Genomic DNA, 15,897 nt, shown 5'->3' on the forward strand with positions numbered 1-15,897 from the left:
ACATGCTGCTGTAGAAAACAATCATCCAATAAATTAACAAAAGCCTTGCTAGTGTGCGAGTTGACCAATCCACAAGTTCCAGTCAATATCTGGAAAGTTAAAATCACCCATTATAAGATATTCTGATTTACTGGCCCACTCTATTTCTCTGCCCAATTGTTCATTATACTCATGAGATTCATTAGGCCTATAACATACACCTACTCTCATTTTTCCTTTCCAGTGCTTATGTCACACCAGACAGACTCAACATTGCATTGTCCATCAACATCATTTGGATGCACTTCTTTAGATTTTATGTGTTTCTTAACTAACAGCATAACCCCTCCTCCCTTCCTGTCCTGTCTATCCTTTCTGTCCACATTGTACTCCCAAAATTCCAAAACTGCACTGCTTATATCTGTGTGACATCATGTCTCTGATATCCCAACAATCCCTGCCTTTGATGTCTTGATTATCATTTCACGCTCATCAAATTTATTAACTATACTCCTAGAATTGGTGTACATGCAAATATACATGCACCTGTTTCTACTCTTAGTTACCCTAACATAGCCGATGTATTTATTTGTTCCACTATGACTCCCAACAGTCCTGAAAATCTCCATTGCCTTGCTTTCAATACTGCTGCTCATTCCAATAGAAGCAATGGAAGAATCACAGTTGCCTCTGCTGCGGCCACTTTTAACCTTTTAATCTGTGTTATATTAAGATTGTAATTATTTTTACTGTGATACTATAATATTGTATATATCAAAATATACAGTAAATCCCCGCTATTCGCGGGGGTTGCGAATACCGAAAACGCGAATACTGAGTTATGGCTTCCATAGTAATAAATGGGTTTTGTTCAAAAGTATGAAATATATAAGAAAAACTAGTCTAAAATTTTGTCTATGTATGTATTATATGTACCTTCATAATATAACTATGTACGCCGACCGGGCTAGCCAGGTGGGTAAAGTGCCTGCCTGGCAACCCAAAGGTCGCGGGTTCGATTCCCGCCTCGGGCTTGGATCAAAGTACTGCAAAAACCTTGGGAGGTGCACTATGGCCACAGAAGCCGATGCGCCAACAACTACCAAACCAAAAAAAAAAAAAAAAAAAAAAAAAAAATAACTATGTACATAGACAGTACATAGTGAAATGCAAGCATATGGTATCGAAATGAAAATAAGAAACAATTTAATATTAAATGTAATATTTATTAGAAATTTCAAACAAATCTTTCAAACCAGCGCCTTTGCTAGCTAAAAAACTTATCCCGCCAGTGCTATCACCAATTTCGCTAAAGTGTTGATAAAGGAGTTTTGCCTTTTCACGAATGATGAGTGAATTTAACGGAATTTTTATTTTGAGTTCGGTCTTCTATCCACAGATTTAAAGCCTTTTCCATTTTTTCTAATTTAACATCACGAGTTACAGAGCAAATTTTTTAAGCAATTAGCGCGTTTTCACGGACACTACAGCGGATTTTTTCTTCCGATTTCTTGATTGATTGTACCGTTGACTCATTGATTTTATATTGTTTTGCCACTGAGGAGACACTTTCACCATTAGAAATTTTGTCTAATAACTCAATTTTATTCGCCAATGTCATCACCTTCTTTGATAATTTCACATTCCATTTCCCTTGTTATTTGTAGCCATATTTTTGTACGGGTTAGAAAGAACTTGTCCACAATAAATTCTCTTTCTTCTGTTAATACACTCGAAAAACTCTGTTTTACACTGCAAAATGGTACATTTATCACTTTTGTAAGCATATCAATTTATAAGCATATAAATTAAAAGCAAACGATGAAACCTTCCATGACAAGGACATAACACATACTAAACAAGGATTAGCGAGAAACATCCACACTCACGATTTAGTCACCCCCTCTCCCCCACCCGCTGAGTGCTGTTTTGACCGGGAAAGATAATGTTAGCCACGCCCATGTTTTTTTTTTATGGCAGAAAATGTTCATGGCGCTTTAAAATTCACATTTTTTCACGTTTCATTTTATATTAAATCAGCGACCGCGAATACAGATACCGCAAATAGCAGGGGTTTACCGCACAGTCAGAAATGAATATACTAAAGAAATTCGCAAAAACAAAAAGCAATCGTGGCAAACTCTGGTGTCTATCTCCGGAAATGAGAACCCCTGGGGCATCGTTTTCAAAATTGTAACTAATAAATTACCACGTGGTGAGGTGCTTGATACAACACTGAAAATAGACGGTACTTCCACCTATACCTGGGAGGACACTATAAATAACATTCTTGATACCATTTACCCTGTTGAAGAGGCACCCTTGATGCAACAGCAACAAGGAATTATCAACCAGAATTTAGAATACCACACAGCAACGGTGGAGCCCCCGTTCACCGGCTTTGAGATGGACCTGGCAATTAACAAGATGAAAGATGGAAAAACACCAGGTGCAGACCTGCTGGAAGTAGAAGTTCTCAAAAAATTCGCTGAGGCCTGTCCAGCTATACTTCTAAGCCTACAGAATAAGTGCCTGGCAGAGGGCACCTTCCCAGCTTCATGGAAGACTGCAACCTTAAAACAAATACTGAAAAACTCGGACTAGTCACCACAGAACCCAGCCTCATATCGCCCGATTGCCTTACTCTCCGTGATGGCCAAACTACTGGAGCGTCTACTCTTGTTTCGACTTTCTGCCTGCTACGAGGAACACCAACTCTCCTCAGAAAAACAATATGGCTTTAAAAAAGGCTGCAGCACTGAAGACGCTGTCAACAATCTAATCACCCAAGCAACGCACTCAGCTTTCAAGTACTCTCTTGCTATATTGGTGGACTTTGCTGGAGCTTTAGACCGCCTGTGGTGGCCCAGCGTTCTTCGGAGACTTCGGCACTCAAATGTTTCTAAAAATCTATATAACAGTTTGAAGTCTTATCTAACCAACAGAAAAGTACGAGTTACTAACAAATATCAGACAGTTACCAGATTCATACACCGGGGTTGTCCGCAGGGCTCTGTGCTTGGCCCGTTCCTCTGGTCTATTGTCTTGGACGAGTTCCTGGGCTTGGACCTTGGGGGGGCTGAGCCCTTGGCCTTTGCGGACGACCTTGTCCTGTTGGTGCGTGCGGACACTAGGTCGTCCTTGGAAATTATTGCAAATGCGGCGCTTGTGAAGCTCCAGAACTGGGCAGCCTTGCACAACCTTACCATCTCGGCAGAAAAAACAAAATCCATTCTCCTCAAGGGCAGACTACAAATTAGAAGACCACCTACGATGAAATTAAACTTCACCCCCATCCGACTGTACGCAGAGGTTAAATACTTAGGTATTTACATTGACTCTGGTCTTACTTTCCATAACCACCTGAAATATCTAGCCACCAAAATCCGGAAGTATGCCGCCATGATCAGGAGGGTGAGCAGATCCGACTGGGGCTTGAAGCACAAAGCTCTGACCCTCATATACAAAGCAGTATTTGTCCCGATTGTTTGCTATGGTGCCTCCACCTGGTATAGACAAGCTACACTAACAAAAAACAAACAGAAGCTGGATACAATTCAAAGGTTCATGCTGCTATCAATTAGTAGGGCATGCCGCACTGTTAGCACCCCTGCCTTGCAAGTTCTAACAGGTTGTCAGCCACTCTACCTAGAAGTAGTCAGGCGAGGCCTATATTACCACCTTAGGAAAGGAACACCAGCTGAAATAGTAAATTTCCAGCTGGATCTTGCAAATGACCCCAAGATAGAGAAGAGGAGAATCACCCAACACCTACAAGCGATATGGCAACAGAGCTGGGAAACCACGCAGAAAGGAGACATCACGAGGCGATTCCTCCCAACTATAAACCATACTCACCCAATAGCCCCTCCCTGGTTCTCACCTGGTCTGCACATGACGTTTATTATCACTGGACACGGCCCCTTCCGTCAGAAACTCACAGCTATGGGGATTGAAAGAGACCCGCGGTGCCATTGTGGAGAAGAAGAGTCCTGGGGGCATCTCATGTATGAGTGCCCTGCCTATGACAACAGTAGAATCAAGTTTGCTACCGCAATTCAAAGGAATCCACGAAACCAAGAGTCCTCGCTGCTGCTCGATGAAAACACGTACAGGGCACTAACTGTGTATGCGCAGGAAATCTTCGCACTGAGGCTAGCCAAGATTGCTGAAATGAGAACAACATTGGATCATGCTGCCCAAGGCCTGAATCAGACTGGCGTGGGTTAGCTCCTTCTCTGCTAGAGGACACTGCCTTGACAACTTACAAATCCTTTAAGGGTAGGAACACTGCTGGCACTCATCGAGTGCGGGATACTGCTGCAAACCCCTTATAGGGTAGGATCAGCCGGCACTGTTCTGGTGCGGGATTGGTGGCACTCTGGAGAACTTCTGAGTGCGGGATACAGAGTCCATTGGCCTCTGGTGATCATGCAGGGGCACCTGTCCCCTGCTACTTTAACTCCCACCCCCAGATCCCTATTTTCACCTCACAAAGAGCGGACTGCTCCTTAACTTCAGTCCGTCCTCCTTTCCCTCTTTCTGTTCCTTCTAACTCGTACTCCTGTATACTGTACAATATTTTCATTTTCGTTAATTGCTTTTCTCTTAGTTTAACTTAAAAATAAAATAAAATCTTTAACAAATGTCTTGGTCCTATTACTGTATTGTTAGAAAAGGCTTTTGCTTTTATTATTTTATTTTATTAATTTAAATTAAGTTATTTTTGATATTATTATTATATCCAAAAAAAAAAAAAAAAAAGGTAAAATTTTGAGACTTTTGTGGGGCCTCGTTACTACAGACACAGAACGTGACAATTTAGGGCCATTGAACTTTGTATTAACAAGATTAGACTGTAGTAGTACAAGATTAGACTGCAGTAAATCAGAGAGTCTTATAATGGGGGATTTTAATTTCCCAGATATTGACTGGAATTTGATTCACTCACACACTAGCAAGGCTTTTGTGGATTTATTGGATGATTGTTTTCTACATCAGCATGTTCGGGAGGCAACTACAGGGAGTAATACTCTTGATTTGATTATCAGTAGTGATTCTTCATGCATTAAGAATCTGCAGATAGAGGAACAACTAGGTGGAAGTGATCACAGTGTGGTGAATTGGGATTTACTCAGAGGTAACTACCATCAGGAGTAAAGGGAGGGGTTATTGCTTTCGTAAAGGCAACTACGATGGTCTGAGACTGTATTTAAATTCTATACAGTGGGATTAACTGATGATGTTACCAACAGCAAATTCAAAATGGGAAGCATTCAGAATTGCTCAGAGAAATTCATATACGAGTGCACAATTACCCCCGGGTCTTATCTTGGAAGCTACTAGGCTTTACATATCAACTAAAAAATATTGTTCAAGGTTTAGGCCTAAATGGATGTCAGATGAACTAATGAGACATATGGCAGAGAAAAAAAATGCATGGGATACATATAAATTAACACGTGACACAGAAGCCTATGATAGATATAAGTTGATCTGTAACCAAGTTACATAAGAGGTTAGACAGGCGAAGGCAGATTACAAGGAATCTTTGGCAATGATGCAAAGAAAAACAGCAAAGAGTTCTTTACTTATGTAAACTCTAGAAGGAAGGCGATGAATCAGATTGGTCCACTTGATATCGATGGTTCAACTGTTGATGATCCTGCTCAGGTAGCTAACAAACTAAATGAATATTTTGCATCGACATTCACACATGAGGAGTTATTCAGCGAGAGCAATGCCAGAGGTGTATTTAACTCTGGCAGTAAGCTAGATAATCTTATAATAACTGAGAGTAAAGTGGAGGAGAAATTGTTGAAGATAAACACAAGAAAGGCACCTGGGCTGGATGGGATCTATCCAGTTATATTAAACGAGGCAGCAAAGGAAGTAAGAAAACCTTTAGCCATAATTATGACAGCTACCTTGGACTCTGCGGAGGTACCCATAGACCAGAGATATGCAAATGTGACCCCAATTCACAAAGCAGGATCAAAGGCTGACAAAAGTAATTATAGACCTGTGAGTTTAACTTCTGTTCCATGAAAATTAATGGAGGCACTGGTTAAAGAAGCACTGCAGGGTCATCTAGATAAGACTCCAGTTATAGCTCGGACACAGCATGGTTTTGTTAAGGGGAAGTCTTGCCTGACCAATTTGATTGGATACTATGATGCAGTCACAAAAGAACTGGATGCAGGGAATAACTTTGATATTATATACTTGGATCTTAGAAAGCCTTTTGATACTGTTGCACATGGAAGACTGCTGCACAAATTGGAGCAGTGTGGCATTGGAGGTAAATTGCTGCTATGGATAAAGGGGTGGTTGAGGGGGGGAGAGAAGACAGAGAGTGGTAATCAACGGACACTGCTCATTGTGGACTAATGTTATTAGTGGAGTCCCTCAGGGGAGTCCTTCAGTGTTGGGTCCATTATTGTTTTCTGTATTTATAAATAATATTGATGATGGTATATCAAGCTTAATGTCCAAGTTTGCAGACGATACAAAGGTTGACAGGGTTGTTAAGGACCTATGCTGCTGCAACAGGATCTGGAAAGGTTGAGCAGATGGGCTGAGAGGTGGCAAATGAAGTTTAACATTGACAAATGTACAGTACTACATATGGGAAACAGCAACCCCAGAGCAACGTATCAACTCTGTGGTACTACACTGACAGTTGTAGAGAATGAAAAGGACCTGGGGGTAATTGTGCAGGCAGATATGAAGTTCTCTGAGCAGTGCAGACAGGCTGCAAGAGTAGCTCATGGAGTATTGTCAATGATATACAGGAATTTTTCTAGCAGAGATAAGGAGGTGATTATTTCCTTGTATAAGGCAATGGTCAGGCCACACCTTGAGTACTGTATACAGGTCTGGGGGCCTCATTTCAAGAAGGATGTAGAGCTGCTGGAACGAGTACAGAGAAGGGCAATAAGATTAGTGAATGGAACAAAGGGTTGCTCTTAAGAAGAAAGGCTTAAGTTTTGCAAATTACAGTATCTGGAGACTAGGCACCGGCGAGGTGATCTGATAGAGGTGTATAAAGCCTTGAATGGTTTGAGCATGCTTAATGCTGATGGGATTCTGCCCCTTGCTCAGAATAATCACCTGAGAGGGCATAAATTCAAATTGAGGAAAGACAGATGTAGGATAGAAGTGCGGAAATTTGCGTTCAGCCAGCGGCTAGTTGGTTGGTGGAACAAACAGAGGGGTGAAGTGGAAGTTTTTTTTTTTTTTTTCCAGCTGATGCTGCATAAGCTTGCTTTCTTGCATCATATGCCTCTACTAATGCTAATGCTAGTACCCTGCATGGGTTGAAGGAGATGGGGAAAGACAAAAATACAAAATGGAAGTCATCAACTCAAGGTGCTAGTCATCACAAAAATGGATACATGCCTTGGATTATACATTTCATGAAATTACAAATTTGAATAAATTAATTCAGTTTGTTGCAGAATGTAGATTCTTAATTCTCAGCTTTGGTATGAAAAATTTATTCCAAAGGTTGAGGCAACATAAGTAACTAGTTTTTAAGGTGATTTAAGCTGATTAAAGTTAAGTGCTAATGCTATGGGTGTCATCATACATATATCAGATGGAATCTCAGGTTTCTAAGAACAAAAAAATTCTGACTATTAAATATCTAAATCAACTTGGATGAGATAAAGATTTTTTACATAATACAGTTTTTATTTTGCTGCAAGTAACATAAAATAATCTCTTACATACATTATTCTTTCCCAAGGTGGCCTCAAAAGAATGTGACACAAGCCTTGTATCAGGATAGTAGGAGGTTCTTTAATACCATGAGAAAACTGTATCTGACAAATCCTACAAAAGTGTATCATCAGGGATTTTAAAGTTAATCGATGGTGAGCTGGAAGTTGATATACCAGTTGCTCCAGACATCGAGCACAGTGCTCATCACTACGTATTCCTGCAAAATTGTCAAGAAATTTGACAAAAATTCAGACAATAAATAAGGAATTTATTAAAATGCAAAAAAAAAAAAAAAAAAATCTACGAGAGTAATTAGTATTAACAGTACACTGCTAGTAAGTAAGCAATTATTAAAACATGACAAAGACTATAGGATACATATTAACCCACTTAATATACTAGGTAGTTTAATAACACTTGTCCACAAACATATCACATACAGTGCGGCAATTGGAAAATGAGACTGATGCTAGAAAAAAATGATACCTTATGAGTACTCATATGAGTAAACTAACCCTGGTTTATTCATAACTTCCTCCTGTGTCCACACACCGCATGCAATGATCATGAAGCAAATGTAACGACTAGTTGACCATGATTTGTATACTGTTCAATGTTCTTGTCACACCTCTTTGAATGGGGTTGACACCATCAAAATAATAGCCTTTCACTGGTACCTTGAGCTTCAGAAACAAAAATAAGTCACATGGGGCTAAGTCTGATGAATATGAGGGGGTGCATTTCAGTTCTGATCTCGATGATGTTAGCAGTTTTTTCAGTGACTAAAATATGTTGCAATTTTTTCTGAAAATGAAGATTTGTTTGTTACAATGGTGATCCAACTGTGGATTTTACTGGGTAATTTTACAGCTAAATTGTTTTTTCACTGCATAATTTCTTCAGCAATAACAACTGAGGACAAACAATGTAAGCAATAGAAATATCTAACATAACGAAACAGGCCTACGCGCTCTGGATTCATTGAGGAATTTATTGTAGCTTAAACACAGAGCGTACAGATAAAGCAGAAATATATGAGCTTTCGGCTATATGGTAGCCTTCGTCAGAATTAAAAATTTCGTCAGAATTTTAATTCTGACGAAGGCTACCATATAGCCGAAAGCTCATATATTTCTGCTTTATCTGTACGCTCTGTGTTTAAGCTACAATAAATTCCTCAATAGAAATATCTGACACATGTTTTAGTTGTTTCAGTCACCTTTTTTAATGAACTATTTTCATAAAAAATTCAAAAAATTTCATATAAAATTAAAGTTATATGTATATATTATAAAAGGTATACATAGTGCACACTGATTAAGACTGATTAGATTAAGTTGACCATGACTGAAAACATGACAGCATGCTTTAAAAAAATCTGTTCCAGGATGGCAAAATCTGCAGTTTCTTCAGTGACTAAAATATGTTGCAATTTTTTCTGAAAATGAACAGATCTGTTTGTTACAATGGTGATCCAATTGTGGATTTTACTGGGTAATTTTACAGCTAAATCATTTATTTCATTGCATACTTTTTAAGCACTAACAACTGAGGACAAACAACATAAGTGATAGAAATATCTGACTTGTTTTAGTTGTTTCAGTCACCTTTTTAATGAACTATTTTCATAATTTATACACACATAAAATCATTTAATTCTGGTACTGAAACACTAGTTTTTGCTGTTGTTGTTTGAGGAGTCTAGGGTGGATTAATTATTTTGGTCAAAGTATGTCATTTCATATGGTCTTCATGTATTAGACCTGTAGAAGTCTCTGTTCAGAGGACAATGTGCTACGTGGGCTGAAAAATCAAAACTGATTCAGAAGAATAAATCCTATTCTCAGCTATCTTAAATTGGCTAACAAATGCATAATTGAAACTCTTTTTCTAGGAAACTTATCAGCTTTCAATGGGTTTTTAACTAAGACTTCTCCAAACGAATGACAAGTAGAATACCCATAACTGGAAGGAAAGTGAAGGAGAAATTTTTTAAGCTAAATGTAAAAGTAAGTGGATTAATTGGGATCTATCTAGTTATGTGAGGCCTCCTTAGCCAAGTGGTTAAGAGTGGGAGTGCAGTAGCACCCGCTCATTGAGTAGACCGGAGTTCAAGCCTCTGACTGCTAAATGTGGTCAATCTGTCAACCAGCACTGGACAAGCATGGCAGATTATGGTCCATTTCCCTCAACATGAATTGTTGAGGAGGCTTCCATCCTGTAGTGGATTGATAATGGCTACTGCTTTTGCTTACCTTTTATCTAGTTATATTAAAGGTGGCAAATGAGGTAAGCATACTTTTAGCATTGATCATGTCAAAAGGTGACATGAGTAATCCAACTAATCAATGTATGTATACTCTTACACATTTATACACCCTTACATACTTACTCTTAACACACAGGGAATTACATTTAATCTGTTATATACTAACTTATAACCTATACATAATGTAACTCTTGCATTCAGTCTAAGCTTTACAGTCAAACAGTGCACTCATTCATACCCAATACTTTCATTAACACTGCATTGTCCACATAAACATCCATGTTCATGCTAGGCGGGAAACACATTCTGACAGGCCAGTCTTGTTTTGATTTGTCTATATGGGGACATGACCACATGTGGGATGAGTCCTACTGTGAAGAAATATAATCTGCTGAGATTAGTTGGTTGAAGAAACTGTTACTGCTGTGTTATTATTTGCCGCCTGGCATGCTACAAAAACTGCTCGTGCATATTAAATGCCTTGTAGTAGTTTTATTTTGTTATAAATAGATGCTTGTGATAGCAGTTTTATTCTGTTATAAATAGATGGTTGTGATTTTTTGTAATGAGAATACTTCAAGTTGTGATAATTTGGGCATAAAACACAAGTCCAGTCATCGTTTGTGTTGCAGGTGCAGTAGGGGTCATCAGCTATGCCAAAGCCAAATAATTTAGCCTTGAGTGAGCCAAGATGTATAGATGAATGAGAATTTGATAAATGGAAGTGAGATTGTTTGTTTATTTGTTTTGGGTTTTATGGGAACATTAGCAACTAACGGTATAATGCAACAAAACCAGATCATGGATAAAATAACATTTAAAACATTTCAGTGACCGAAATTAGGTCACTAAGTTAAAAAGGTATAACTATAAAAGTATATCAAAATGTAAATAAGATACACTTTAAATATGAATAAAAAGGTATAAATCTTTTAAATAATTAAAAACAGCAGACACATGGTCGTTGTCAGATAAAATCTGAGTGTATAAGGCTCAGTCATGTGACTAATAACAGTAAAATAATAAAAAAAAAAAAAATAAATAAAAATACTTTTGTGTCTTACAGCGTGGACACAGTTAAAATATGTTGAATCGTTAAAAAAGTATTAAAATTCTCACACATAGGGGAGTTATCTACCCTCAGCAGGGATGAATGCATGAAATGATTTTGTCCAAAAACAACTGGTGAGCAAGAACAAATTTCTCTCTATGGTCTCTGTGCAGACTAGACTGTCAGTATTGGATTACAGGCTTTATCTGATACAGCTTGTTCGCGATGTGCCCATGCCAAGATTGTTGCCACTGAGAGGGTAATTTAAAGTGTATTACTTGCCTATAGTCTGTATAGGGGATTGGCAGATTGATTCCTCTGGGAGTGTGCTGATCTGGTTTCAGTATCTGTCAATCATTACTTGTGATCACAGTACGGCTGCATTCGACATCTGCTTTCAGCAGAAGCAGTTGTCGAATGCAGATTCATAAAGAAGATATAATTTTTGCCGAATCCCGGATGAGGATTATGCCTCATCATTGATAAGGACAGTAATGCACTTAGAATCCACACCCTACAGCTTTGAAAATTATTACTTTTAATGTGGCTCAAGGCTAGCTCTCTAGCATACAACTCTGCTGTGTGTGTACTGCACTCATAAGCAATCTTCTCAGATACTGTGCTATCTGGGAAGACTGTAGCAGATCCCACAGACAATTCTGATTTTAGAGCTAACAATGATGGGAGATAGGAAATCAGAGTAAGATCGACGGGTGCATAGAGTTGTAGGTAGACTGATCAAGTACTGGCCTTTCCCTGTTATTAATGGAGAAGTTTCATGGCAGAAAGTGGGCATGCCAGGCCAGAAGGGATTGCCTTGGTAACTGGACAACATTGTCTACAGCGATGTTAAGCTCTTCTGAGCAGCTCTTGTATACAAATACCAAAGGGATGGTTGGCAGTCTAATGGGTGTTATAGAGGTGTTCCCATCGTGGTTCAAAAACAGATGTCCAGGTAGGGTGGTCTGGAAGGGATTTCGGTTTAAAGTTATGGTTTAGCAACAGCTGTTTTCATTGAAGTGAGAGAGGTGGTTCATTTGCTTCAGCATATAAACTCTGGACAGGGGATGTTCTGAATGCTCCAGTAGCAATGCGGATGGATGGCTTGGTAGTTTACTCGACTAGCCATCACAGTATGCTGTTTCTAGAAGATACGTACATTTGGTACCCATAAGTGAACCTCTTATGTGCCATTTTCTCAAATAACTGGGGAGTGGTCTGTTCCCCAATTATTGGAGGATATGGTGCATAAGAGGTTTCGTCCCCTTATATGCTTTGTCCACAGTTGGCAGATATGTGGTAGAAATGTCAACTTATTATTGAATACAAGCTCCAAGAATTTTGTTTCAGGTGCTACTGGAATGATGTTTTGTCTGATCGGATACATTTTTGTATCCCTGCAATGAGAACCTGAAACCATCAGCCACTGCCCAAGAGTTGACATGGTACATGACAGAAAAAATATGCTAGTCATCAATGAAGAGGGCACTGTTTACAGTTAGAGGAAGCTGTTTGGTAATAGAATTAATTTTGATAGCAGAAAGCACTGGAACACCTAGAACTGGCCCTTGAGGAACTCCCTCCTCTGGGCAATAAGGTTGAGAGAGAGAATGGACCCTACATGAACTTGGAATGAGCAGTTTAATAAAAAAAAAAATGTTTTTTTATAAAGGGGGCTAGATGACCACTAAGACCAAGTTAGAGAGATATCTTTTTAAATTCCAAATCTCTAAGCCATGTCATACGCTTTTTCCATATCAAAGAAAATCAATATTCCATATCAGGTGCTTGAGTTTGAGGAGAGCATCTTGAATAGATGTTTCCAGTCTTATTAAATGGTCAAGTGCTGACCTGTTCCTTCAGGAGCCACACTGTATTCTGGAAATAAGGTCATTTGCTTCTAAATACCATGAAGCAGGCATCAATCATCCTTTTCAGGATCTTGCACAAGCAGCTTCTCAGTGTAATTAGGCAATAAATGTTTGGAATTTTTGGATCCTCAACGCCAGGAGTCCAGAAATTGATCTCAAGATACATTCTGTTGTATAGGTGTATCTTGAGATCAATCAGTTCTGTCAACATACATTCAGAGTACAGAATATATTCGTGACAGAGCAGCAACCTATAGATTCAGATGATAGATGTTCAATCATTTTATAGTGTATGTCATCTGGTCCAATGGCATTTTTCTGGGATAGAGATAATGCCACTTTTATTTCCCATTATTTGAAAGGTTAGTTATAGTGCTCACAGTTATTTAAAGACAATTTCAAATGCTGCTTTTCAGCTTTTGTTTTAAGGACAGAAACACTGGGGGATACAATATTTCAGCAGACACTTTAGAAAATGTCTCCACTAGAGTGTTTGCAATTGTAGCTGGGTCTGCAATTGCACATCTATTATGTTCTAGGATAAATGTAGTGAACAATATGTATCTGCCCTTCATTTTCTGGAAAATAAAGGGCAGATACATGTCACATACTACACTGATCCTAAAAAAAGCTTAGGTGATGGAAAACATTAATCGGATCCAAGATCCCTTCTGACTCTGACATATAAGATGTAATGTATTGGCACGTACGTGCATGTTTGAAGGCTATTTGATTATTTGTGATGGGATAAGGACGAAATATCAGCAATACCTTGCTTTTAGCCTTTCTTGCTACAGCACATTCTGCATTTCACCACGGTTTTGGAAATGACAGAAACTGAGCCAGTCTTTGGAATAAGAATTGCCACTGCTTGGACAAATTAACCCCAGGGGCTCGCATCTGGTGAGTATGGGCTTGGCACACCCAGGGTCCTGAGCTGGATATCATCATCATTCTCTTTCTTGGTGATTCCCTTCTACTTTTGTCTCTCTCTCTCTCTCTCTCTCTCTCTCTCTCTCTCTCTCTCTCTCTCTCAGGGTAACTTGGAATTTTTTTTTTTTGGCTGTTGCAGCATAAGCCTCAGGCTTCCTTGCACCATGTAGCTAATAATAATAATAATAATACCTTCTGTGATGTACTTTACTGCTTCAGTAAGTGGCTCCTGGCCGACTGTGATGGCATTAAGCATTGGCAGACATTTGAAGGAATTCCAGCCAGCACAATCAATGTGGTATCAATATCAAATTGCCAGACATTTGAAGGAATTCCAGCCAGCACAATCACTGTGGTATCCTAGAAGGGTGGCATGGTCTCCCTTTACAAAGAGTGGATATCATGGTGAAGTGATCACTAGCAGAAAGGTAGTCTTCAACTTCCCATAAGCAAAGAGAGAGGAGAGAAGGGAGATCAATCACAGCAAATGTATGGGTAGGCATGAAGGTTAACAGCCCACATTTAGAAGGGAAGTCACTGAATTCGAACAAACAAATAGTCCAATCTTTTCCATTGATGTCAGCTCTACCCCACGGAGTACTGTCTCCATTAAAATTCTCTAGTGGTAGAAAAGGAGATAACAATTGCTTACTGAGATTATCAAGGTCTGCTTAGGGATAGTTGTCCCCAGGTTGCAAATAGATGGAGAAAATAGTTAAAAGGAACCCTACTATAAGACAAACTGCTACTGATACTGCCTCTAAGTTAGTGGTAAGTGGTGCAGCTTGAAAAGGGGCATGGTTACCCAAAAGAATGGTGACTCCTCTGTGAGCAGGTCCATTCCCAGCACTATCTGTATGCATAAAGTTAGGTGGACAAAGGGGGGTAAGGAATTCTTCACATATATAAATGCAAAGAAGAGAAGGACAAACCCTTATGTAATGGACGTGGGATAATATTAGATGCACAAGCTGAAGTTGCAGAAGAACTCAACAGTTACTGTGCATCAATATTTACAGAAGAAAAACCCTTTGTGTCAATAAGAAATTATGGGGGTGAAGTTGAAAAATATGTAACCGATGATGTTGAAATTTCACATGTTTATTTAATGAAAAAAAACTTTTCAGCCTACAAGCCAGTAAGGCTCCTGGAGTTGATGGGCATATACCCTATAATCTTAAGGGAGGTGGCAAGTGAGTGCATTATTAGTCATTATTAGATGTGTCATAATTAGCCACTAAGGCTAATTATGACACATCACTGGAGTTGGGAGTGATTCCAATGGATTGGAAAAGTGCCAATGTATATCCAATATATAAGGGTGGTTCTAAGAGTGAAGTGGGAAATTGCCAGTCGGTCAGTCTAACTTCAGTAGTAGAGTAAATCATGGAAACAATGGTCAAGGGTGGAATTCAAGATCATTTAGATAGAAATGGAATTCTGAAGGATACTTAGCATGGGTTTGTAAAGGGAAATCATGTTTAACTAATCTGGTTAGCTATTTTGACAGGGTCACTCAAGAGCTGGTCTTAGGGAATACTTTCGACATTGTTTATTTGGATTTCAGCAAAGTATTTGGCTCAGTCCCTTGGAACAGGTTGGAATCACAGAGAAAAATCCTTAGATGGATAGCGGTATGGCTTCAGGGCAGGAGGCAGAGGGTTGTGATAAATGGTTATTCCCCAGATTGGGTTGATGTACAAAGTGGGGTTTCCCAAGGATCAGTATTATGACCACTGTTGTTTTTGATTTTCATAAACAAAATTGATGAAGGGATAGAAGGTGTGATGTCTCAATTTGCAGATGATGTAAAGATTGGTAGAGTAGTTAATGATCGCCGCCAAGCAGAGCTTCTTCAAAGTGACCTAGATAGACTTCAGAGATGGTCAGAAAAATTCCAGCTATGCTTTAATCCAGCAAAGTGTTAGGTATTGCACCTGGGGAACAGTAATCCCAAAATAACTTATACACTTGGTGGAGTTGAACTAAAGCTAGTAGTGGAGGAAAGGGACTTCGGTATTACAATACGGTCAGACATGAAATTCTCCGAGCATTGTAGTCTGGTTGCA

At 39.1% G+C, this 15,897-nt stretch overlaps 1 protein-coding gene across 5 annotated transcripts in view; it reads right to left on the bottom strand.

Annotated features, from left to right (window-relative positions):
• The window catches only part of Pi3K21B (phosphatidylinositol 3-kinase regulatory subunit alpha), a 519,263-nt gene that overhangs the window by 176,331 nt on the left and 327,035 nt on the right, over window positions 1-15,897 (bottom strand). For all 5 annotated transcript variants that reach the window (XM_090372927.1, XM_090372928.1, XM_090372924.1 and 2 more), the window contains one exon: window positions 7,714-7,921. In XM_090372927.1, the coding sequence (XP_090229053.1) occupies window positions 7,714-7,921 (208 nt within the window). The remainder of the gene's footprint in view (window positions 1-7,713; window positions 7,922-15,897) is intronic.

Source organism: Mastigoproctus giganteus, chromosome 4 (genome assembly GCF_048544385.1).
Source record: "Mastigoproctus giganteus isolate SK-2022 chromosome 4, ASM4854438v1, whole genome shotgun sequence".
In the NCBI taxonomy this organism is placed as follows: domain Eukaryota; kingdom Metazoa; phylum Arthropoda; class Arachnida; order Uropygi; family Thelyphonidae; genus Mastigoproctus; species Mastigoproctus giganteus.